At 48.4% G+C, this 25,108-nt stretch overlaps 1 protein-coding gene across 1 annotated transcript in view; it reads left to right on the top strand.

The window, feature by feature from the left end:
- The window catches only part of RHPN2 (rhophilin Rho GTPase binding protein 2), an 84,763-nt gene that overhangs the window by 47,085 nt on the left and 12,570 nt on the right, over positions 1–25,108 (top strand). The window contains exons 5-13 of the mRNA XM_032170383.2: positions 3,617–3,694; positions 4,535–4,659; positions 8,202–8,368; positions 13,502–13,689; positions 14,099–14,255; positions 16,788–16,907; positions 20,147–20,341; positions 22,317–22,393; positions 24,408–24,554. Of these exons, the coding sequence (XP_032026274.1) occupies positions 3,617–3,694; positions 4,535–4,659; positions 8,202–8,368; positions 13,502–13,689; positions 14,099–14,255; positions 16,788–16,907; positions 20,147–20,341; positions 22,317–22,393; positions 24,408–24,554 (1,254 nt within the window). The remainder of the gene's footprint in view (positions 1–3,616; positions 3,695–4,534; positions 4,660–8,201; positions 8,369–13,501; positions 13,690–14,098; positions 14,256–16,787; positions 16,908–20,146; positions 20,342–22,316; positions 22,394–24,407; positions 24,555–25,108) is intronic.

Here is a 25,108-nt window from a genome sequence, read left to right as displayed (position 1 = left end):
GACTATTACTTTTTTTTTCTTTCTTTCTTTTTTTTTTTTTTTTTTGAGCTGGAGTTTCGCTCTTGTTGCCCAGGCTGGAGGGCAATGACGGCATCTTGGCTCACTGCATCCTCTGCCTCCCAGGTTCAAGCAATTCTCCTACCTCAGCCTCCAAGTAGGTGGGATTACAGGCATCCGCCATCATGCCTGGCTAATTTGTATTTTTAGTAGAGATGGGGTTTCACTATGTTGGCCAGGCTGGTCTCGAACTCGATCCACCCGCCTCAGCCTCCCAAAGTGCTGGGATTACAGGTGTGAGCCACCACTCCCGGCCGACTACTACTTTTAAAAGCAATTGGTTAATACTTTGGAAGCACTTGACCTTCATTCTCAGAGATGGTGAGTTGTTTGACATAAATAGAGGCCTTTTTGACTGCTGCCTTGTTTAAATCCTGTGAGTTTGGGGTTTATTTTGGAATTGGAGAAGGGAACTTGGTATTCTGAGTGTTTCAGGACTCAAATTTACCGGAAAGTTTAGATTCTGGGTAGAAAGCAATGAAAACAATCCAGGAATTGCAGCTTTATGCCACACTGCCGCAGCCTGCCTGAACTTTTACGTGAGACTTATGCCCAGATGCAATGGCTCACGCCTATAATCTTAGCACTTTGGGAGGCTGAGGCAAGAGGACAGCTTGAGGCCAGGAGTTTAAGACCAGCCTGGGCAACAGAATGCGACCTTGTCTCTCTCTCTCGCTCTCTCTTTTTTTTTTTTTTGAGACACAGTCTCACTGTGTTGCCCAGGCTGGAGTGCAGTGGTGCAATCTCAGCTCACTGCAACCTCCACCTTCTGGGTTCAAGCGATTCTCCTTCCTCAGCCTCCTGAGTAGCTGGGACTACAGGCATACACCACCACGGCCAACTAATTTTTGTGTGTATATGTGTATTTTTTTGAGATGAAGCCTCGCTCTGTCGCCCAGGCTGGAGTACAATGGCGCGATCTCGGCTCACTGCAAGCTCCACCTCCCGAGTTCAAGCAATTCTCTGCCTCAGCCTCCTGAGTAGCTGGGGTTTCAGGTGCTCACCACCACGCTGGCTAATTTTTGTATTTTTAGTAGAGACAGGGTTTCACCACGTTGGCCAGGCTGATCTCGAACTCCTGGCCTCAAGTGATCCACCTGCCTTGGCCTCCCAAAGTCCTGAGATACAGGCATGAGCCACCGTGCCTGGTCAGTTAGATAATTTTTTATCCCACTAAGTACATTAATCTACCCTAGTTTACTAAGTTTCAAATTCAGGATCACATATATAATTTAATCAAAATCCTCTGTGACTTTTATGAGGTGAACATAAGATTGGAGTGCAGTGACGTGATCATGGCTCACTGCAGCCTCAACCTCCTGGGCTCAAGTGATCCTCCTCCTGCCTCAGCACGCCTGGCTAAGTTTTTATTATTTGTAGAGATGGGGTTTCACTATGTTGTCCATGCCGGTCTCAAACTCCTGTTCTCAAGTGATTCTCCCACCTTGGCCTCCCAAAGTGCTGGGATCACAGGCATGAGTCACTACACCTGACCCCTTTTAACCACCATGCCCAGCTATTTTATTTTTTTATTTTTTTAATTTTTAATAGAGTCGGGGTTTCACCATGTTGGCCAGGCTGGTCTGGAACACCTGACCTCAAGTGATCTACCTACCTCAGCCTCCCAAAGCACTGGGATTACAGGTGTGAGCCACCATACCCAGCCCATGACCAAGTTTAAAGAAAAGAGGCATAGTCAGCTGGGTGCAGTGGCTCATGCCTGTAATCCCAACACTTTGGGAAGCTGAGGTGGGAGGATCACCTGAGGCCAGGAGTCCGAGACTAGCCTAGGCAACATAGGAAGACTCTGTCTTTACGAAAAATAACAATATTAGCTGAGTGTGGTGGTGCGCACCTATAGTCCCCTCTACTGGAGAAGCTGAAGTGGGAGGATGACTTGAGCCCAGGAGTTCAAGGCTGCGGTGAGCTATGATTGCACCACTGCACTCCACCCTGGATGACAGAGCGAGACCCTCATCTCTTAGAAAAAGAAGGCACAGCAAAATTGTATATTTAGTACAAATCCGTTTTTGTAAGACAAGTGTTTGCGTGTTTGTACGTTGAACACACAAAAACAGGAGGAGCTTTAATGTAGAAGTTGTGTAAAGAGGTTACTCACAGTCACTTGAGAAGACATAATTGAGCAATCTATGTGATCACCTTTCTTGCAGCTTGAGGGAGCCAGCACTTGTAGGGGCGGGGGTGGGGCGACAGGGCAAAACCCCATCTCTATTAAAAAATACAAAAAATGAAATTAGCTTGTGGCACATGCACATGCCTGTGGTCCCAGCTACTTGGGAGGCTGAAATAGGAGGATTGCTTGAGCCCGGAGAAGTCGAGGCTGCAATAAGCTGCGATCGCACCACTGCACTCCAGCCTAGGCAACAAAGTGAGACCCTGCCTCAAAAATAAAACAAAATAAGATAAAATAAAATGCCTTTATAACACGGTTAAGGGTCTTCTTGGCAAAGGAAATTTGTTTCTGGGGACTGTTATGACAGTCCTACCCTCAGGGTCTGTGCTGGGAAACTGGTCCGGGTCCTGAGGGAGGCCTAGAATTACAAGTCTGAGCCCCTGAATATCTGCGGTGTTTGCAGTATAGTTGAATGTATAGGCCATAGACTGGTCTCAAACTCCTGGGCTCAAGTGATTTACCTGCCTGGTCTTCACAAAGTGCTGGGATTACAGATGTGAGCCACGATGCGCAGACACAAAGACGTTTTTAAGCAAAAAATTAACTTCAACTCTCACTTTTACTGAAGCAACACAACATTTAAAAACATAGGCGTGGGGTGCAGTGGCTCACACCTGTAATCCCAGCACTTTGGGAGGCTGAGGCAGATGGATTGCTTGAGCCCAGGAGTTTGAGACCAGCCTGGGCAATGTGGTGAAACCCCATCTCTACTAAAAATACAAAAATTAGCTGCGCATGGTGGCACATGCCTGTAATCCCAGCTACTTGGGAGGCTGAGGCATGAGAATCACTTGAGCCTGGGAGGTGGAGGTTACAGTGAGCCAAGATCGCAAGATTGCACTGTAGCCTGGGCAACAGGAGTGAAACTCTGTTTTTTGTTTTTTGTTTTTAAACAAAACAAAACAAAAAAAAACTATGGCCGGGCATGGTGGCTGACATCTGTAATCCCAGCACTTTGGGAGGGCGAGGTGGGGGGGATCACCTGAGGTCAGAAGTTTGAGACCAGCCTGGCCAACATGGTGAAACTCTGTCTCTACTAAAAATACAACAATTAGCCAGACATTGTGGTGAGCGCCTGTAATCCCAGCTCGAGAGGCTGAGGAAGGAGAATTGTGTGAACCCGGGAGGCAGAGATTGCGTTGAGCCGAGTTTGAGCCACTGCACTCCAGCCTGGGCTACAAAGAGAGACTCCGTATTAAAAAAAGTACATAAATTAAGAAAATAAATTCCCCCACTTTGAAAATCACTGTAAGTTTTTCTTTATTCTGCCTTTTTAAAAACGGGTTCATAATTGACGTATTACTATTATGCACATATATGGTTTTCAATCACACTTTATAATATCTGACCTCATTTTTCTTTAAGGATTTTATTCTGGAACATTACAGTGAAGATGGCTATTTATATGAAGATGAAATTGCAGATCTTATGGATCTGAGACAAGTAAGTTTTTGTGGGCAGCAGAGAGGGGAGGGTGGCTTTTCCGAGTCTTCAGGGAACCCCATTATTGCATGCTTGTGGTCTTAACAGAATCGTGGGTGGATAGAGGTGATGGTTGGGGGGTGCTGGAATCATCCATTCCACTTGCTGCATAAGAAAACCGTAGAAGGAGGCCGGGTGCAGTGGTTCACGCCTGTGTAATCCCAGCACTTTGAGGGGTGGAGGTGGGCGGATCACCTGAGGTCAGGAGTTCCAGACCACCCCGGCCAACATGGTGAAACCCTGTCTCTACTAAAAATACAAAAATTAGCTGGGCGTGGTGGTGCATGCTGGTAATTCCAGCACTTTGGGAGGCTGAAGCGGGTGGATCACCTGAGGTCAGAAGTTTGAGACCAGACTGGCCAACATGACAAAACCCCGTTTCTACTAAAAATACAAAAACAAGCCAGGCATGGTGCTACACGCCTGTAATCCCAGCTACTTGGGAGGCCGAGGCAGGAGAATCACTTGAACCTGGTAGGTGGAAGTTACAGTGAGCCAAGATGGCACCACTGCACTCCAGCTTGGGTGGGTGACAGAGCAAGACTCCTTCTCAAAAAAAAAAAGGGAAAACCATAGGAGGGGAGAGACCTGCCTCCTGGCAGGGCTGGAACTGGATTCCAGGATTTCTGACTTCCTCCCAGATTCTTTCCACCCCTCCCAGAGTTTACAATGCCAGCAGCGAGGTCATCATACTGCAGAAATAGTTACAGGCACCTGCTGGTATGTGCAGGGCACCTTCCGGGAAGGGCCGTCAGCTGTGTCCTCCTCTGCTCATGCCCTCTGGGGTTATTTTCCTCGCAGGCTTGTCGGACGCCTAGCCGGGATGAGGCTGGGGTGGAACTGCTGATGACATACTTCATCCAGCTGGGCTTTGTCGAGAGTCGATTCTTCCCGCCCACACGGCAGATGGGACTCCTGTTCACGTGGTAGGTGCTTGAGGTCTGCGCTGGCACTTCACGTGTTATGGCAGCCACAGTTTCAGAGCCTCAGCATCACAGACGCCCCTCTGTGGGCGCCCCTGTGCACCTCAGCCCCCTTTCCTATCTTGCATTTATCCGGGGAAGTCTCGAAAGATGTCAGTACATTGGTATTTATTTATGAAGGTGATCTGAGGGGAGATGGCTCCAACAGACTGTGGCCTCTTGCTTCTCAGAACAAGCAAGCCAAGGAGAAGAGACATTTTTCTTGCTTGTTGTATCACTGGGGAAGCACGGGGGCTCTGAAGTGGAATTAGCCAGAAGCAAGATTCTTGTCTCAGATTGGACAGGGGCATGCGTGTGTCTGTATGAGTGAGAGAGAGAGTAAATCAGTTCTTGTCCAGTGAGACAAAAGCACCAAACAAATAGATCAGGTTTCTTTTGAAACGGGGTCTCACTGTGTTGCCCAGGCTAGTCTTGAATTCCTAGGCTCAGGTGATATTTCTGCCTCAGCCTCCTGAGTAGCTGGGACTATAGGCATGAGCTACACACTCAGCTTAGATCAGATTTAAAAAAAGGAAGTAGAGCATTTGATTCTTCTCCACAATTGGTATTTTCAGACAAGATCAGGCACGTCAGGGTGGTATGGCTGTAGACCCAGTTGGTATTTTCAAAGGTTAGTATAGTTTAAATACTTGGGAGGCCGGGTACAGTGGTTCACACCTGTAATGCCAACACTTTGGGAGGCTGAGGCAGGCAGATCACTTGAGCCCAGGAGTTTGAGACCAGCCTGGGCAATGTGGCAAAACCCCATATCTACAAATAATACAAAAATTTGCTGGGTATGATGGTATGCACCCGTTAGTCCCAGCTACTCGTGAGGCTGAGGCAGGAGAATCACTTGAGCCTGGGAGGCAGAGGTTGCAGTGAGCCGAGATCACACCGCCGCACTCCAGCCTGGGTGATAGGAGTGAAACCCTGTTTCAAACAAGAAAAAAAAGGCTGGGCATGGTGGTTCACACCTGTAATCCCAGCACTTTGGGAGGCCGAGGCATGCGGATCATGAGGTCAGGAGTTCAAGACCAGCCTGTCCAGTATGGTGAAACACCGCTTCTAGTAAAAAGTACAAAAATTAGCAAGGTATGGTTGTGTGTGCCTTGTAGTCCCAGCTACTTGGGAGGCTGAGACAGGAGAATCGCTTGAACCTAGGAGGCAGAGGTTCCAATGAGCCAAGATTGCACCACTGCACTCCAGCCTGGGTGACAGAGTGAGACTCTGTGACAAAAAAAAAAAACAAACCTAAAAAAAAGTACTTTGGAGATGCTACACCCCTTCTCTGAGTGTCGTTAGGAGTGTCAGTGAAAGGAGAACACATCCTAGAAGGTCAGGGGCATATCAGAATTGAATGTTTCTACAGCTGATGGATGGCTACTGATGCCTTCCTCATGGAAAGCAAAGGAAAGGGGGATGACTTTTCCTAACAATGCACCAGGCCGTCTGCATGGCCGAAAAGGCAAAAGGTGGTTTCTCCTTAGTCATGAATTAGGGAGAAGCTGTCTGCACACCCCCTGGTTCATGAGTAAACTTTAAAACAAGTCCTAGGGCCAGGAGCAGTGGCTCACACCTGTAATCCTAGCACTTTGGGAGGCCGAGGTGGGTGGATCACCTGAGGTCAGGAGTTCAAGACCAGCCTGACCAACATGGCGAAACCCTGTCTCTACTAAAAATACAAAAATTAGACGGGCGTGGTGGTGGGCGCCTGTAATCCCAGCTACTTGGGAGGTTGAGGCAGGAGAATTACTTGAATCTGGGAAGCGCAGGCTGCAGTGAGCTGAGATGGTGCCACTGCAGTCTAGCCTGGACGAAAGAGCAAAACTCTGTCTCAAAAAAATAAAAAATAAAATAAAAATAAAACAAGTCCTAGGCTGGGTGTGGTGGCTCATATCTGTAATCCCAGCAGGTTGGGAGGCCAAGGTGGGTGGATTGCTTGAGCCCAGGAGTTTGAGACCAGTCTAGGCAACACAGTGAGACCCTATCTCTACAAAACAATTAGAGAAAATTTGCCGGTCATGGGTGGTGCATGCCTGTAGTCCCAGCTACTTGGGAGGCTCAGATGGGAGGATCTCTTAAGCCCAGGCGGTTGAGGCTGCAGTGAGTCATGATCATGCCACCGCACTCCAGCCTAGGTAACAGAGTGAGACTTTGTCTGAAAAAATAAAAAGTAAAACAAATTAAAACAAATCCTGAGTTTTTAGATTTCAGAAAGAATTATGAGGGGTTAGTAATTGCCATATTTCATTTAGGAGAAGCCATACTGCCTTGGCCTCCCAAGGTGCTGGGATTACTGGCATGAGCCACTGCACCCAGCCCTTTTTTTTTTTTTTTAAATAATTGAGGAACTTACCTGACAAATCATTATCACTCAGAGTCCATAGTTTCCATTAGGGTTCATTCTTGCACTTGTGTATTCTGTGGCTTTTGGCCAACATAGAATGACAGTGATCCACCTTTGCAGTGTCATACAGAAGAGTTTCACTGCTGGAAAAATCCTCTGTGCTCTGCCTGTTCCTCCCTCCCTCCCCCTAACTCCTGGCAATCCCTGATCTTCTGTCTCCAGGGTTTTTGGCTTTTCAGAATGTTGGAATCACACAGCGTGCTATACAGTAGGTAGCAATGTTCAGGTTGGCTGTTTCACTTAGTAATGTTTCCTCTGCATCTTTTCATGGCTTGCTGGTTCATTTCTCCATTTTCAGTACTGAGTAATATTCCATTGTCTGGATGTCCCATGCTGTTTTTATCCAGTTACCCCGTTGGATATTTTTGTGTGTGGCTGTGGTGGTCAGTGTGATTAGTCCTGTCATCTTGCTTGGAAACAGAAGCCTCAGTGCATGTGCATTCTTGAATTTTATTGAAGATATGAGTTTGTTGTTGTTGTTGTTGTTGTTGTTGTTGTTGTTGTTGTCGCCCAGGCTGGAGCATAGTGGTGCAATCTCAGCTCACTGCAACGTCTGCCTCTCGGGTTCAAGTGATTCTCTTGCCTCAGTCTCCTGAGTAGCTCGGATTACAGGCACCCACCACCATGCCAAGCTAATTTTTGTATTTTTAGTGGAGACTGGGTTTCACCATGTTGGCCAGGCTGGTCTCAAACTCCTGACTTTAGGTGATCCACCCATCTCGGCCTCCCAAAGTGCTGGGATTATAGGTGTGAGCCACCGCACCCAGCCAACCCAGGAGTTTGACAGCAGTTTGGGTAACATAGTGAGACCCCATCTCTACAAAAATTAAAAAAAAAAAAATTAGGCAGGTATGGTGGCATGCACCAGTAATCCCAGCTATTCTCATGAGGCTGAGGTGGGAGGATCAATTAAGCCCTAAAGTTGGAGGCTGTAGTAAGCTATGATCACACCACTGCACTCCAGCCTGGGCAACAGAGTGAGATCCTGACTCTAAAAAAAAAAAAAAAAAAAAAAAGAATTTTTTCCACTTGCATCCAAAAGTAGCATTAACTAGCCAAGTAATCTGTATTCTCCGAATGCATTTCTTTCACATAGGTATGACTCCCTCACCGGGGTTCCGGTCAGCCAGCAGAACCTGCTGCTGGAGAAGGCCAGTGTCCTGTTCAACACTGGGGCTCTCTACACCCAGATCGGGACCCGGTGCGATCGGCAGACGCAGGCTGGGCTAGAGAGTGCCATAGATGCGTTTCAGAGAGCCGCAGGTATGTCTCCTCCAGGGCTGACTGGACAGAGCCTTGGCCCCGCCCGGTGGCACCAGGGGACCCCCCCCCCCCCCCCCCCCCCCCCCCCCCCCCCCCCCACTGAAGAGGGTCTACAGGTCGTCTCCCGCAAGTGCCAGACCAGTCTCCAGCTCTGGTGTAACTTCCCATTAAGGAACTTGCTCCGGCCAGGCGCAGTGGCTCATGCTTGTAATCCCAGCACTTTGGGAGGCCAAGGCGGGCAGATCATGAAGGTCAGGAGATCGAGACCATCCTGGCTAACACGGTGAAACCCCATCTCTACTAAAAATACAAAAAATTAGCTGAGCCTGGTGGCGGGCGCCTGTAGTCCCAGCTACTCGGGAGGCTGAGGCAGGAGAATGGCGTGAACCCGGGAGGCGGAGCTTGCAGTGAGCTGAGATCGCGCCACTGCACTCCAGCCTGGGCAACAGAGCCAGACACCGTCTCAAAAAAGAAAAAAAAAAGAGAGTCTCAAAAAAAAGAAACTTGCTCGGTGGTTCAGACCTCAGTCTGGGATGGCTGATATACATGGTGAATCCTGTGGCTGACGATTGGTCTTTTCCAGACAAGTGGCCCCTGGGATGGAGTGCATAACTGTTTCTTTCAACACTGTCATGAAGAGCAGAATAACTTTTCCCAAATAGTGAAACTGTAGGCTTCTTTTTCTTGTATTAAGTGTACCTTATCTGTGCGTATTACTCTCCGTGCCTTTATTTATTTATTTATTTATTTATTTATGAGATGGAGTTTCGCTCTTGTCGCCCAGGCTGGAGTGCAGTGGCGTGGTCTCGGCTCACTGCAACCTCCACCTCCCAGTTTGAAGCGATTCTCCTGCCTCAGCCTCCTGAGTAGCTGGGATTACAGGCACCCACCACCACACCCGGCTAATTTTTGTATTTTTAGTAGAAATGGGGTTTCGCCATGCTGGCCAGGCTGGTCTCGAACTCCTGACCTCAGGTGTTCCGCCTGCCTCAGCCTCCCAAAATGCTGGGATTACAGCCACTGCGCCCTGCCCCTCCATGCGTTTATATCACCTGCATTCTGCCAACTTCTCCAGCACGAGGTGGGTGTTCTCAATCCTTTGTCAAGTGATGCATTCAAAGGATGTCTCATAGCTCAGTTCCCTTCTTCTTCTGGGAACTGTCTTTTGTTATTTTATTTTATTTATTTGTTTATTTTGAGATAGAGTCTTGCTCTTGTCGTCCAGGCTGGAGTGCAGTGGCACAATCTCTGCTCACTACGACCTCTGCCTACTGGGTTCAAGCAGAGTCTTACTCTGTCACCCAGGCTAGAGCACAGTGGTGCAATCATAGCTCACTGCAGCCTCAAACCCCTGGGCTTAAGTGATCTTCCCGTCTTAGCCTCTGGAGTAGCTGGAACTATGGGCATACACCACCACGCCTGGCTAATTTTTAAATATTTTGTAGAGACGGGGTCTTCCTGTGTGGCCCAGGCTGGTAGGACCAATCATTATAACATCAGAAATTTCACAATGAGTCGAAGTGGCAAAGCTATGGTTCTTCACAAGCTTGCAGGGCAAAGTGATAATCAAACAGTGATCCACACAGGTGGAAGGGGATCACACCCCAAAGCAGAATGTTGATGATCAGCCCAGAAGGCAACACGCTATAGAGCTAGTATGGGGAACATACTGTGGTCTACACTGTGCCCTGCTCTTGCATCCATCCCCACGTGGAGTCTGACCCAGACACAGGCCCTGCTATGGGGGAGCAGGCAGAACCCGCAGGCACGGGTGAGCCAAGCCAGGCTCACCCACAGCGCTGGGTCTGGTGACCCCGGTCTTCTATAGGTGTAAGCACTAGGCTGCTTTTCTCCGTGATCCCGCACCTCATTCTCATACTAAGATTACCTGAGGTCAGGAGTTTGAGACCAGCCTGGCCAACATGGCAAAACCTCATCTCTACTAAAAATACAAAAATTAGCCAGGCATGGTGGCAGGCACCTGTAATCCCAGCTACTTGGGAGGCTGAGGTGGGTGGATTGCTGGAGCCCAGGAATTTGAGATCAGCCTGGGCAACAAGGCAAAACTCCATCTCTACAAAAAGTACAAAAGTTAGCTGGGCCTGGTGGTGCATGCCTGTAGTCTCAGCTACTTGGGAGGCTGAGATGGAAGGATCAGCCAAGGTTGTGGTAAGCCAAGATCACGCCATTGCACTCCAGCCTGGGTGACAGAACAAGACCCTGTCTCAAAAAATAATTAATTAATTAAAAAAATAAAAGATTGGTCTCTTGGGATGAAGCGATATGCTAAGATTCCAAGTATGAGTTGATTTCTTTTGCTGTAAATCTTTTTTCTGGACCCATATTTCTGACGAATCTTAGGCAGGCACTCTGTGTCCTGTCTCTGAGATTACAGCAATGGAGACAAACTATAGACGAAATGAAGCAAGTGGGAGAACAGGGGGGAGTGTGAGGGAACCCCCATGGAGCTCACAGCTCAAAACAGCAGGTGCCATCCCTCCCTAGGGCGGGGCTTTTTTTTTTTTTTTTTTCTCAGCAACAAAACCAGAGGAACCAGTTGGATGGGATTCATATGAGAGATTCTATTTCAGTTCCAGATTGATTGTCAGTTAGCGCTTTGGACAGTTAATTTTCTAAACTATAAAGAAGTCAGTGGAAGGCTGCAGCATGAAAATTTCTATTGGAGGAGACAGATTTTTTTTTTTTTTTTTTTTTTTGAGACAATCTCACTCTGTCGCCCAGGTTGGAGTACAGTGGCGAGATCTCGGCTCACTGCAGCCTCCGCTTCCCAGGTTCAAGCGATTCTCCTGCCTCAGCCTCCAGAGTAGCTGGGATTATAGGCATGCACCACCACACCCAGCTAATTTTGTATTTTTGGTAGAGATGGGGTTTTGCCATGTTGGCCAGGCTGGTCTCGAACTCCTGATCTCAGGTGATCCGCCTGCCTTGGCCTCCCAAAGTGCTGGGATTAGAGGCATGAGCCACTGCGACTGGCCAGAATAGATCTTTCTTGAGGTCCAGGGGAAAAGCCCTGGACTGCTGAATGACTCAGATCTTATGTGTGAGCCTGGCCCCCTGTGAGCCCCTCAGTCCTTCTGCCTGCTCTCTGCTTGCATCTCCATACCTGTCGTGATGGAATTTTGTCCCAGGTGACAACAGGATTTGTGGGGAGCAGGCTAGTTTCTTTACTCAATAGAGATATAAGTGTTTTGGAAGATAATCCAATTTTTAAAAATTGGGTTAAAAGGCTGGGTGGGGTGGCTCACGCCTGTCATCCCAGCACTTTCGGTGGCCAAGGCAGGCAGATCACCTGAGGTCAGGAGTTTGAGACCAGCCTGGCCAACATGGTGAAACGCCGTCTGTACTAAAAATACAAAAATTAGCTGGACGTGGTGGTGGGCATCTGTAATCCCTGCTAATTGGGAGGCTGAGGCAGGGGGATCGCTTGAACCTGGGAGGCAGAGGTTGCAGTGAGCCGAAATCATGCCACTGCACTCCAGCCTGGGCGTTTATTTATAAATAAATAAATAAATAGTGTTAAAATATACATATATAACTTAAAATGTACTATTTTAACCAGTTTTTTATTATAGTAAAATAACACAGAACATAAAATTACCATTTTAATGATTATCTTAAATTCTAAAAATTTTAAAATCATCCTGCCAACCAGAAGCACATTTTAACCATTTTTAAGTGTACAGTTCAATGGCATTAAGTGCATTTGTACATTCATAGTGTTGTGCAGCCATTACCACTAAACATCTCCAGAAGTTAAAAAATTTTTTTGTTGGTTAGGCAAGGTGGCTCACACCCATAATCTCAGCACTTTGGGTGGCTGAGTCAGGAGGATCACTTGAATCCAAGAGTTGGAGACCAGTCTGAACAACATAGGGACACCCCATCTGTACAAAAAATTTTAAAATTAGCTGGGTGTAGGGTGGTGCATGGCTGTAGTTCCAGCTCTTCAAGAGACTGAGGTGGGAGGACCGCTTGAGCCCAGGAATTTGAGGCTGCAGCGAGCCATGATCGTGCCACTGCACTCCAGTCTGGGCAACAGAGTGTGATCTTGTCACAAAATAAATAAAATAAATACATTTTCAAAAAGTATATATTTTTTAAGAGACAGGGGTCTCAGTACGTTGCTCAGGCTGGTCTTGAACTCTTAATGTCAAGCAACCCTCCCACCTCAGCCTCCCTTGTAGCTGGAATTACAGGCAGCAGCCCCTTTGCCCAGCTATCTCCGGAACTTTTTCATCATCCAAAGCAAAGCTCTGTACTCAGTTAAGCAATAACTTCCCATTGCCCCCTTTCCCAGCCCCAGCTAACCTCTATTCTCCTTTCTGTTTCTGTGAATTTGACTATTCCGGGTACCTTATCTAAGTGGAATCCTACAATATTGGTCCTTTTGTGACTGGCTTGTTTCACTTAGCATAATGTCCTTATGTACACTGTACCATGTGTCAGAATTTCATCCCTTTTTAAAGCTGAAAAATATTCCATTGTATGGATAGGCCACATTGTGTTTAATCATTCATCTGTTCGTGGACGTCTGGGTGGTTTCCACTTTTCAGCTCTTGTGAATAATGTTGCTATTAACATGGGTGTTCAAGTGTCATTTAAGCCCCCACTTTCAATTGTTTGGGGATATATGTCATAGGAGTGGAATTTCTGGACCATGTAATTGAGAATCAAACTTTTTAATATGTTGTAGGACACCGGTTCTTTTTTTTTTTCTCCTATCTTTCCTGTTTTTTTTTTTTTTTCTTTTTTTTTGAGACAGAGTCTTGCTCTGTCACCCAGGCTGGAGTACAGTGGTGAGATCTCAGCTCACTGCAACCTCTGCCTCCTGGGCTCAAGCAATCCTCCTGCCTCAGCCTCCAGAGGAGCTGAGACTATAGGCACATGCCATCACGCCCAGCTAATTTTTGTATTTTTTGTAGAGACAGGGTTTCACCATGTTGCCCACGCTGGTCTTAAATTCCTGACGCAAGTGATCTGCTCGCTTCAGCCTCCCAAAGTGTTGGGATTATGGGCATGAGCCACTGCACCTGGCCTCCTATCTTTCTCTACAGCAACGTGATGAAGTAAATATAAACCCGAACTAATGGGCAAAACATTTTCCGCTTTTAGGGGTTTTAAACTACCTGAAAGAGACATTTACCCATACTCCAAGTTACGACATGAGCCCTGCCATGCTCAGTGTGCTCGTCAAAATGATGCTTGCACAAGCCCAAGAAAGCGTGTTTGAGAAAATCAGCCTTCCTGGGATCCGGAATGAATTCTTCATGCTGGTGAAGGTGGCTCAGGAGGCTGCCAAGGTAAGACTCCTTGGTTCCTGTGACTTTGGGGAGTGGGCAGGAAATGCTGGCACAGGAGCACTGGAAGTAGCGGGGCCTTCCCACGGGAGCTTGCCTGTGACCTGGGCATTGTGCCAGCTCCGGCCAGTACTGCTGGCTTGAGTTTTCTTGGCAAGTATTGGTGTTTCAGATACGGATCACTGATTCCATCTGCAGCTTAACCTAAAAACCAGCATAATGACAGTAGCCTGATCCCCCTGTTAACTGTGACAATGACAGAACGAGGGGTTGCTTGGACTTGCTCCCAGATTCTGGAGCAGCCCCTGGCAGGGGCTGTTGCATGAGAAGAAGAAAGGGCTCTTTCTCTGCAAATGGGTTCATGAGGGCCCTTGTGCCGGGCTGCCCCTTCCCAGTGCCCCTTCTATTTCAGGTGGGAGAGGTCTACCAGCAGCTGCACGTAGCCATGAGCCAGGTGCCAGTGAAAGAGAACATCCCCTACTCCTGGGCCAGCTTGGCCTGCGTGAAGGCCCACCACTACATGGCCCTGGCCCACTACTTCACTGCCATCCTCCTCATCGACCACCAGGGTAAGGCCTGGGAGGTTCGGGGGTTTGGCCAGGGCTGTGGTCCAGCTGTCCCAGGGGGGATTCTGAGCTGAGTGAGAGCTAACTGCCTTCCCTGGAGATGCTCACAGGCTGAAGGCAGAGGATGGCAATGACCCATGACCAAGGCAGCTGCCGCAGAGGCCATGGTGGGGTTAGGGGTTATTAGCTTCTTTAGAGGGAGGAAGAAGAGGCACCTTTAATTCTGCCTGGGTGCAAGAGGATGAATTTTCACCTGGAATCTGGAATCTAAGGGAAGGCCAAAAATGCTGGCATCAAGATAAGTAACATTTTAAGGTAATATTTTAAAAGAATCAAAATTAATGCAGGCCAGGTGCAGTGGCTCATGCCTGTAATCCCAGCACTTTGGGAGGCCAAGGCAGGCAGATCATTTGATGTCAGGAGTTTGAGACCAGCCTGGCCAACATGGTGAAACCCTGTCTCTACTAAAAATACAAAAATTAGCCGGGCATGGCGTGCATCCCTAATCCTAGCTACTCAGGTGACTGAGGCAGGAGAATGGCTTGAGCCAGGGAGGTGGAGGTTGCAGTGAGCCGAGATTATGCTGCTGCACTCCAGCCTGGGCGACAGAGCAAGACTCCATCTCAAAAAAACTAGTAATAATAAAATAAAAATTAATGCAAAAAAACCTGTGATGATCGGAATTTTTATTTTATTTTATTTTATTTTATTTTATTTTATTTATTTTTAGAGATGGGCTGGAGTGCAGTGGTATGATCATGGCTCACTGCCTTCTTGAACTCCTGGGCTCAAGCAATGCTCCCAATTCAGCCTCCCGAATAGCTGGGACTACAGGCACCTGCCACTACACCAGTTAATTAAGAAAAAATTTTTTTTTGTAGAGATGGAGTCTCGCTATGTTGCCTAAGCTGGTTTCAAACTCCTGGCCTCAAGCAATTGTCCTGCCTTGGCCTCCCCACAGTGTTGGGATTACAGGCATGAGCCATGGTACCTGGCCAGGGATTTTTGATCTAATGAGTACTAATCCAGGCATCCTCCCAAGGAATTAAAAAGACAGCCTCTGGAGCCAGACTTCCTGGGTTCATATCTCAGCTCTGCCATGAATGAGCCGGTTTACCTTGGGCAAGTTACTTAGCTGTCCTCTGCCTCGATTTTCTCATCTGTAAAATGGGTAGATGGAGAGAACCTACCTCACAGGCTATCATGAAAACGAAGGGCCTGTACGCAAAGCTCAATAATGCTTTATATACTGTAGGTTCTCTGAAAGTGTGAGACGCCACTCCTAGTACTATATAGTCTATTAGGTGAGACAAGATGTGGAAACAAATAGAAATACCATATAGTGCCTCGGTGATTGCTGCAGAGACACAAATGCAGCAGCAGGTGGACTCCGTGGTGCAGTCATGGATGGCTTCTCAGAGGCGATGACATTTGAGTTCGACTTTTCCATCTGCACAGGAGGGAAGGGTCAGCCTAGAGGGAAGGGTCAGCACAGGAACAGAGGCTGAGGGTGCTGGGGAAGTGGAGAGTGGTTTTGTGAGGTTTGAGAGCAGGATACGGCGCCATGAAGGGTGTGGTTGAAGCAGGAAGGGGCTCTGCTGCAGGTGTGCAGGCCCACAGAGGGGTGCAGGCCGGGCATGACAGGGTCTGGGCTATGCCAGGAGGTTCTGTGTGGTGGGTGAGTCGGAGGAGGTAGTGTGTGGGGGCTCAGGGTCAAATTACGAACCTTGCCGGGTGTGGTGGCTCATGCCTATAATCCCAGCACTTTGGGAGGCCGAGATGGGTGGATCACGAGGTCAGGACCAGCCTGGCCAAGATGCTGAAACCCCATCTCTACTAAAAATACAAAAATTAGCCAGGCATGGTGGCATGTCCCTGTAATCCCAGCTACTCAAGAGGCTGAGGCAGGAGAATTGCTTGAACCCGGGAAGTGGAGGTTGCAGTGAGCCAAGATCACACCACTGCACCCAAGCCTGGGCAACAGAGCGAAACTCCATCTCAAAAAAAAAAAAATTATGAACCTCTGGAGTGTGACTGGTCCCAATGAGCAAGAGCTTCGGGGTAGCCAGGCATAGTGGCTCACACATTTGATCCCAGCACTTTGGGAGGCTAAGGCAGGAGAATCGTTTGAACCCAGGGGTTTGACACCAGCCTGGGCAATGTAGCAAGACCTTGTCTTTACAAAAACGTTTAAAAATTAGCCTGGTGTGTGGTGGTGCATGTCTGTAGTCCTAACTACTCAGGAGGCTGGAGTGAGAAGATCACTTGAGCCCAGGATTTCAAGGCGGCAGTGAACTATGATTGTGCCATTGCACTCCAGCCTGGTGACAGAGTGAGACCGTCTCAAAGAAAAAAAAAAGCTGGAGGGTCAGACTGCCTGGGGTGTGTCCAGGGGCAGAAAGGAGACCCATAATCCCAAATGCCTTGTGAAACTGCAGAAAGAAGGAAGCTGGAGACATGGTAGAAAGAGAAATCTCTACGTGGGTCTGTGGCCAGGTCCATGAGAGGGGATTTAACCTGTGGTTCTCTTTGCAGTGAAGCCAGGCACGGATCTGGACCACCAGGAGAAGTGCCTGTCCCAGCTCTACGACCACATGCCAGAGGGGCTGACACCCTTGGCCACACTGAAGAATGATCAGCAGCGCCGACAGCTGGGTGCGTGTCCCCCTGCACCCAGACGTGGGCCCCACTTCATGCCCAGCTGGTCCTGCTCACAGACAGCCACAGAGAGGTCCCTGAAGAGGGCCCGGGAGAGGGGGGTGTTCTGAGTCATCGTGGCCACTTTGGGTTCAGAAGTCATGAGGCGCAGTCCTGAGCCTCAGAGGGCTTCCCAGGCTGTGTTCTCATGGGTTCCATAGCACCCAGGCCTCCCACTGTGGAGCTAGGACTTTAACCATCTCCCTTGGGGTCGACAGAGTGGCTTGTATCATGCTAACAGGGAAGGAGACGTTTGTTGATTTCCTTATGCATGGCTGAATTACCAAGAACACCTAATGACTGGTAATGAAGTGTCCTGGTTTGGTCTCTGCCATGTCTCGGTGTGAATGTCTCTTCCCATGTGCAGACCTCACCTCCACCACCCTAACCTGCCCCCCCCCTGTGCACCACCCATGCACACATACGCAGCTTCCCCGTCTCAGTGATGGCAACTCCCACCCCTCTAGGTGCTCAGGCCAGAATTTTTTTTTTCTCCTTTTCCATCTTCTCTCTGTCCCTCTTCTTCTGCTCCTTTCCCCTCCCCTCCCCTCCCCTCTGCTCCCCTCCCCTCCCCCTGCTCCCCTCCCCTCCTCTCCCCTTCTCTCCCCTCCTCTCTCCTTCTCTCCTCCCCTCCTCTCCTCTCTCCTCCTCTCTCCTCTCCTTTCCTTGTTGCTTTCCTTTTCTGTCCCTTTCCTCTCCTCTTTCTCCTTTATTCTTTCCTTCTTTCCTTTCTCTATCCTCCCCATCTACCCTTCCTCCCTCCTTTCCTTTTCTTTCATTTGCTTTCTTTGACAGCATCTTGCTGTCCCCCAGGCTGCAATGCAGTAGTGCAATCACAGCTCAGTTTAGCCTCGAAATCCTGGCTTCAAGTGATCCTCCTGCCTCAGCCTCCTGAGTAGCTGGGACTACAGGCATGCACCACCACGCCCGGCTAATATTGTAAAAAGGTTTTTGTAGAGATGCGGTCTCACTATGTTGCCCAGGCTGGTTTTGAACTCCTGGCCTCCAGCGATCCTCCTGCCTCTGTCTCCCAAAGTGCTGGGTTTACAGGCACGAGCCACCACACCTAACCTCTTGTCTTACTTTCTCACCCTACATTTGATTAGCAAATCCTTTTGGCTGTACTTAGAAAACACAACTCAAATCTGGCCACTTTAACCCTGCTGCCCTGGTGGAAGCCGCATGTGTACAGTGCTTATTTAACAAACATTCACTCACTTAAACCCCACACAACACTTGGAGGTGGGTCTCGTGGCATCCCCATTTTACAGCTGAGGAAACTGAGACCCTGAGCGGTCACGTGGCTTGCCCTGCTCATAGCTGGTTTTCTTGCTGCCCCTTCAGAGTCTGGTCACGCAGGCCAGATCACATCAGTCCCCTGCTCACACCCCAGTGGGCTCCCATCTCATGCAGAACAGGAGTGAGAGCCCTCATCTCGCACGCATGAGGTCCGCCATGATCTGACCTGGCTCCTTCTTCCCTGCACTCGGTCTCTCCCGCCCTCCCTGCCTCCAGGCACACCCTAGCTCCTCCTTGCCCTGGAACACCTGCACGTGCCCCTGCCCCAGGGCCCTCGCACCTGCTGCTCTTTCACATCAATCAGGGCTCTGCTCAAAAAGAACCATATCACAAAGCTTTCCTTGGGCGGGTGTGGTGGCTCACACCTGCAATCCCAGCACTTTGGGAGGCCGAGGTGGGAGGATAGCTGGAAGTCAGGAGTTTGAGACCAGCCTGGGCAACATGCAGAAACCCCGTCTCTATGAAAAATACAAAAACTTAGCCAGATGTGGTGGTGTGTTCTTGTAGCCCCAGCTACTTGGGAGGCTGAGGTGGGAGAATTGCTTGAACCTGGGAGGTGGAGGTTGCAGTGAGCCGAGATCGTGCCACTGCATTCCAGCCTGGGTGACAGAGCAAGACTCCGTCTCAAGAAAAAAAAAAAAAAAGCCTTTCTCGGTCACCCATCATAGGACAACCCCATTCCCAGTCTTCTCTTACCATCTCCGCTTACCCTGCTTTATTTTTCTGTATAACCTCATCACCACCCCATCCATTACATATTTCTCATCTTGTTAGTTATCTGTCTTCAACCACTACATGTAAACTCCATGAATGTGGGGGCAGTTTGTTTACTCGTTGCTTTATCTCTAGTGCCCAGCACATTTGGTAAATGTTTGTTGAGTGAACATCTTATGGACACAAGTGAGCTTATTACATACGCATTTAAGGGAGGCTTGGGCTGGGCGCGGTGACTCACGCCTGTCATCCCAGCACTCTGGGAGGCTAAGGCAGGCAGATTGCTTGAGGCCAGGAGTTTGAGACCAGCCTGGGCAACATAGCAATTATAATGAAATGATAATGATAATGAAAACATTATCCAAGTGTGGTGGTGCATGCCTGTGGTCCCAGCTACTCAAGAGTCAGAAGCGGGAGGTTCAGTTGAGCCCAGGAGTTTGAGGCTGCAGTGAGCCATGATTGCACCACTGTACAAAGTGAGACCCTGTCTCTAAATATAAAATATAAAATGAAATAAAATAATATTTTAATAAAAGGCTTGTTGTAATCAAGCGAGTTATAGAGAAACACCACACTTTGAGACTAATTCAGGAGTCGTTTATTAGCCGGCGACTGAGAGACAGCTAATGCTCGAAATTCTCTCGGGCCCGAAGAAGGGGCTAGATTTTCTTTTATACTATGGTCTAAATAGGGGAGAGGGGTTTAACTAAAGCAATTTTACAGAAGCAGAATAGGCAAAAAGTTAAAAAAAAGTAATTGGTTATAGAAGCAGTTACAAAAAATAAACAGTTCCAGGTGCAGGGGCTTAAACTATCACTAAGAGATAAATGCAGGGGCTTTAGGTACCTGCCACTGAGTACATCCCTAGGAGCTGCTGGTACAGCCTGCTTCAATATCTTATCAGCAGTTTGCATTCCTGGATGTGCTTGGAGTCAGCTTGCACTAGTTATTCCCTTAAGGGGGATAAAGGGGGCTGCAAGTGAAGAAACTAAAATGGAGTCTGTCCAGCTCTCTCTGCTAGGAGAGAGTCACTCAGGTTAAAACAAGGTAGGGTATCACAGGCTCTAGCTATACAGGCAGATCCTTTAGAAAAGAGAAGGTCCAACCTCTTGGACTGCCCCTTGGGCCCTTATGCTCTGCTTGGTGGATCTGCAAGTCACGTGGGTGCTGGCTTCCGTCTGCAGGGAAGTCCCACCTGTGCAGAGCCATGGCTCATCACGAGGAGTCGGTGCGGGAGGCCAGCCTCTGCAAGAAGCTGCGGAGCATTGAGGTGCTACAGAAGGTGCTGTGTGCGGCACAGGAACGCTCCCGGCTCACGTACACCCAGCACCAGGAGGATGATGACCTGCTGAACCTGATCGACGCCCCCAGTGTTGTTGGTGAGTAACCTAGACTGTGTGCCCTCTGTGGGGGTGCCTGTGCCACGGAAAGAGCACGCCTGGCCTTTGGGGGTTGAGCAAGCCCTTGCTGTGCGCTTGGCACTGGGAGGGCTGCACAGGGCAGGGGCCGAGGTGCTGCTTTTGCCCTGGAGTTCTCTTTTCTTTTTGAGATGGAGTCTCGCTCTGTTGCCCAGGCTGGAGTGCAGTGGCGTGATCTCGGCTTACTGCAACCTCTGCTTCCCGAGTTCAAGTGATTCTTCTGCCTCAGCCTCCCGAGTAGCTGGGGTTATAAGCGCCCACCACCATACCCAGCTAATTTTTGTATTTTTAGTAGAGATGGGGTTTTACCATGTTGGCCAGGCTGGTCTCGAACTCCTGACCTCAAGTGATCCGCCTGCCTTGGCCTCCCAAAGTGCTGGGATTACCAGGGTAAGCCACCACACCTGGCCTAGATACACTTTTTATGCTGTTTGTTCTCGTGTAGAATCAGCCTGCCCTGGGATCCTTTGTTAGAAATTGACCAGCCTTATGTTAAGGGTAGTCTGAGCCTGCTGTGAAGATGCTGGTGGGGGTATGTAGCTGTCAATGGTCATGATTTGCCAAACCTGCTTTTCACTGGGAAATCCCCATACCACATTAATAATGAAAAGGTCAAGCACGGTGGCTCAAACCTGTAATCTCAGCACTTTGGGAGGCTGAGGCAGGAGGGTTACTTGAGCTCAGGAGTTTGAGACCAGCCTGGGCAACATAGTGAGACCCCCATCTCTATAAAAAATTTAAAAAAATTCATCAGGTATGGTGGTACATACCTATAGTTCCAGCTACTTGGGAGGCTGAGGCAGGAGAATCATTTGAGTCCTGGAGGTCAAGCTGCAAGAGAGCTGTGATCGCACCACTGCACTCCAGCTTGGGCAACAGAACGATACCCTGTCTCAAAATAGTAATAATGATGAAAACAGAAAGCACAGTATCCCAGGACTGTGTCCAGTAAGGCATGGAACTTCCTTAACAACAACACTTGAAACACAGATGACTTCTCAATAGGTTTTTTGTTTGTTTGTTTTTGAGAGTTTGTTTCACTCTTGTCACCCAGGCTGGAATGCAGTGGTGTGATCTCAGCTCACTGCAACCTCTGCCTCCCTGGTTCAAGCCTCAGCCTCCCAAGTAGCTGGGACTACAGGCGTGTGCCACCACGCCTGGCTAAGTTTTTGTATTTTTATTAGAGATGTGGTTTCATCTTGTTGGCCAGGCCGGTCTTGAACTCTTGACCTCAGATGATCCTCCCACCGTGGCCTCCCAAAGTGCTGGGATTACAAGCATTAGCCACCGTGCCCAGCCTCCTCATTAGGGTTTTATGAGTGCCAGAGAAGCCCACTAAGCCCCTTAAGTATCAGGAAACCCCATGGGAATGTGTCTGGTTATCACTCCTTGGTCCCAGCTCAGGAACGAGTTATACCTCCTGTGGCTCACAGGAGGTACCCAAATGGAAGGTAGAGTTCACCCTAGGTCGGGGGTTGAGCTGTGTTCCATCATCTTGTACTACTTGTCTAAACCAAGGGGAAGGATGTGTGACTAAGAGAAAGCTCTGTACTGTCTCCTTCCCAAGGATCACTTTCTTTTTTTTTTTTTCCCCCCCGGAGTCTTACTCTGTCACCCAGGCTGGAGTGCAGTGGCATGACTTCAACTCACGGGGCAACCTCTGCCTCCTGGGTTCAAGTGATTCTCCTGCCTCAGCCTCCCGAGTAACTTAGATTACAGTCGCCTGCCACCATACCTGGCTAATTTTTGTATTTTTAATAGAGACGGGGTTTCACCATGCTGGCCAGGCTGGTCTTGAACTTCTGGCCTCAAGTGATCCACCTGCCTCGGCCTCCCAAAATGCTAGGATTACAGGCGTGAGCCACAACACTGGGCTATAAGGATCACTTTCAATTACAGCAACATTTATCCTCCCATTTCTAATCCTCTATTCTAGCTAAAACTGAGCAAGAGGTTGACATTATATTGCCCCAGTTCTCCAAGCTGACAGTCACGGACTTCTTCCAGAAGCTGGTATGTTGAATGCTCTCTACATAAATGACCTAAGGGGACAGCTCTTCACTTTGGCGAGTATGGTGTCTTAGTCCATGTGGGCTGCTAGAACGAAATGCCTCAAACTGGGGGGCTTATGAACAGCAGAAATATATTTCTCAGTTCTGGAGGCCGGGAAGTCCAAAACCAAGGTATGGGCAGATTCGGTATCTGCTGAAGGCCCATGTTCTGATTTATAGGTGGGGCCTTCTACCTGTGTCCTCATAGCAGAAAATGTGATGAGCTCCCTTGGGCCTGTTTTAAAAGCATGTATCCCATTCTTGAGGGCTCCACCCCAAGACTGAATCACCTCTCGAGAGGCCCCACTTCCTAATAATTACATTGATGATTTTAATATACATTTTAAATTTTAATAAATATTAATAAAATTTTAATATTTTAATATACCAACTTTGGGAGGGTACAAACATTCAGACCATAGCATATTTTATTTTATTCATTTATTTTTATTTATTTGTTTTTTGAGACAGAGTCTCACTCTGTTGCCCAGGCTGGAGTGTAGTGGCACGATCTCGGCTCACTGCAGCCTCTGCCTCCCAGGTTCAAGTGATTCTCCAGCTTCAGCCTCCTGAGTAGTTAGGATTACAGGCCTGTGCCACTACGCTCAGCTAATTTTGTATTTTTAGTAGAGACGGGGTTTCACCATGTTGGCCAGGCTGATCTTGAACTCTTGGGCTCCAGTGATCTGCTCACCTCGGCCTCCCAAAGTGCTGGGATTACAGGCCTGAGCCACTGTGCCCAGCCCCATAGCATATTTTAAAAGTAGTTTTTAGGTATTGTCTATTTAAAATTTTTTTAAATATTTTTAAATTTTTTTTTAGAGACATGGTCTCACTGTGTCACCTAGGCTGGATTACAGTGGCATGATCATAGCTCACTGCAGCCTGAACCTTCTGGGCTCAAGCTATCCTCCCGCCTTAGCTATCCTAGTAGATGGGACTACAGGCACACACCACCACGTCCAACTAATTTTTATTTCTTGTGGAGATGGGGTCTTGCTATGTTGCCTAGGCTGGTCTCAAACTCCTGGGCTCAAACCATCCTCCTGCCTAGGCATCCCAGAGTACTGGTATTACAGGTATGAGCCACTGTGCCTCGCCTGAGATTTTTTTTTCCTTTATTTTTTTTAGACAGGGTCTAACTCTGTTTTCATCCAGGCTGGAGTGCAGTGGCACAATCATAGTTCACTGCAGCCTCGAACTGCTGGGCTCAAGAAGTCCTCCTGCCTCAGCAGCCTGAGTAGATGGAACCTTAGGCGTGCACCACCATGCCTGGCTAATTCTTTTATGTTTTTAGTAGAGAATGGTTCCCGCTATGTTGCCCAGGCTAGTCTCAAACCCCTGGCCTCAAGCGATCCTTCTGCCTTGGTCACACAAAGTGCTTAGGATTACAGGCATGACATGCCTGGTCTTAAATTGTTTATATTAGAGATTTTATTTAAGATAATTTTGGCCGGGTGCAGTGGCTCACGCTTTTAATCCCAGCACTTTGGGAGGCTGAGGCAGGCGCATCACCTGAGGTCAGGAGTTTGAGACCAGCCCGGCCAACATGGTGAAACCCCATCTCTGCTAAAAATACAAAAATTAGCCAGGCATGGTGGTTCGCACCTGTAATTCCAGCTACTCAGGAGAATTGCTTGAACCCGGGAGGCAGAGGCTGCAGTGAGCCGAGATCACACCACCACACTCTAGCCTGGGCGACAGAGCGAGACAATGTCTCAAAAAAAAAAAAAAAGAAAAAGATAATTAATACAATGTCTAAAAGATAATTTTATTGAAAATATATTGGGTGTGTTTGAGAAGATGGCTTTCCAGGTTCTCGCATGACTGCTGTAGCATGTATGCCCCCAGATGTGTCATTTGTCCCTGAACAAGGCCAAGTGAGATCTTCAAGGACAGCAGGCAAAATTCCCTTTAGCTTTCAAGCGTCTGATCCAGCCTTCAAATCCTACACCTAACAATGCTCTCTTCCAAAGGGCCCCTTATCTGTGTTTTCGGCTAACAAGTGCTGGACGCCTCCTCGAAGCATCTGCTTCACCGCAGAAGAAGGGGACTTGGGGTTCACCTTGAGAGGGAACGCCCCCGTTCAGGTTCATTTCCTGGATCCTTACTGCTCTGCCTCGGTAAGCACATGCTTTTCTTGGTTGGCAGCAAACACAGATATCTGGGTGATTGAATTTAGGGTGGGTTCACCCATGTCAAAAGCCTGACTTGATGTGAAAGGCCTCATGGGTGCTATATTCCCTAAAAGAAAAGGATTAATTTTTACTGTCTTTTTTTCATTTGTTTTTTGTTTTTAGTTTCTTTTAGATGTTGGGAGGTGGAGGCTGCAGTGAGTCGCGATCGTGCAGTGGCGCGATCTCAGGGCTCACTGCAGCTTCTGCTTCCTAGGTTCAAGTGATTCTCCTGTCTCAGCTTCCTGAGTAGCTGGGATTACAGGCACGTGCCACCACACTCAGCTAATTTTAGTTTTTGTTTTTGTTTTTTGAGACGCAGTCTCGCTCTGTTGCCCAGGCTGGAGTTCAGTGTCACGATCTTGGTTCACTGCAACCTCCACTTCCTGGGTTCAAGTAATTCTCCTGCCTCAGGCTGCTGAGTAGCTGGGATTACAGATGTGTGCCACTATGCCCAGCTAATTTTTTGTGTGTTTTTAGTAGAGACGGGGTTTCACCATGTT

This window comes from Hylobates moloch, unplaced genomic scaffold (assembly GCF_009828535.3).
Source record: "Hylobates moloch isolate HMO894 unplaced genomic scaffold, HMol_V3 SCAFFOLD_12, whole genome shotgun sequence".
NCBI lineage: Eukaryota > Metazoa > Chordata > Mammalia > Primates > Hylobatidae > Hylobates > Hylobates moloch.
This window is presented reverse-complemented; position numbering and strand designations above follow the sequence as displayed.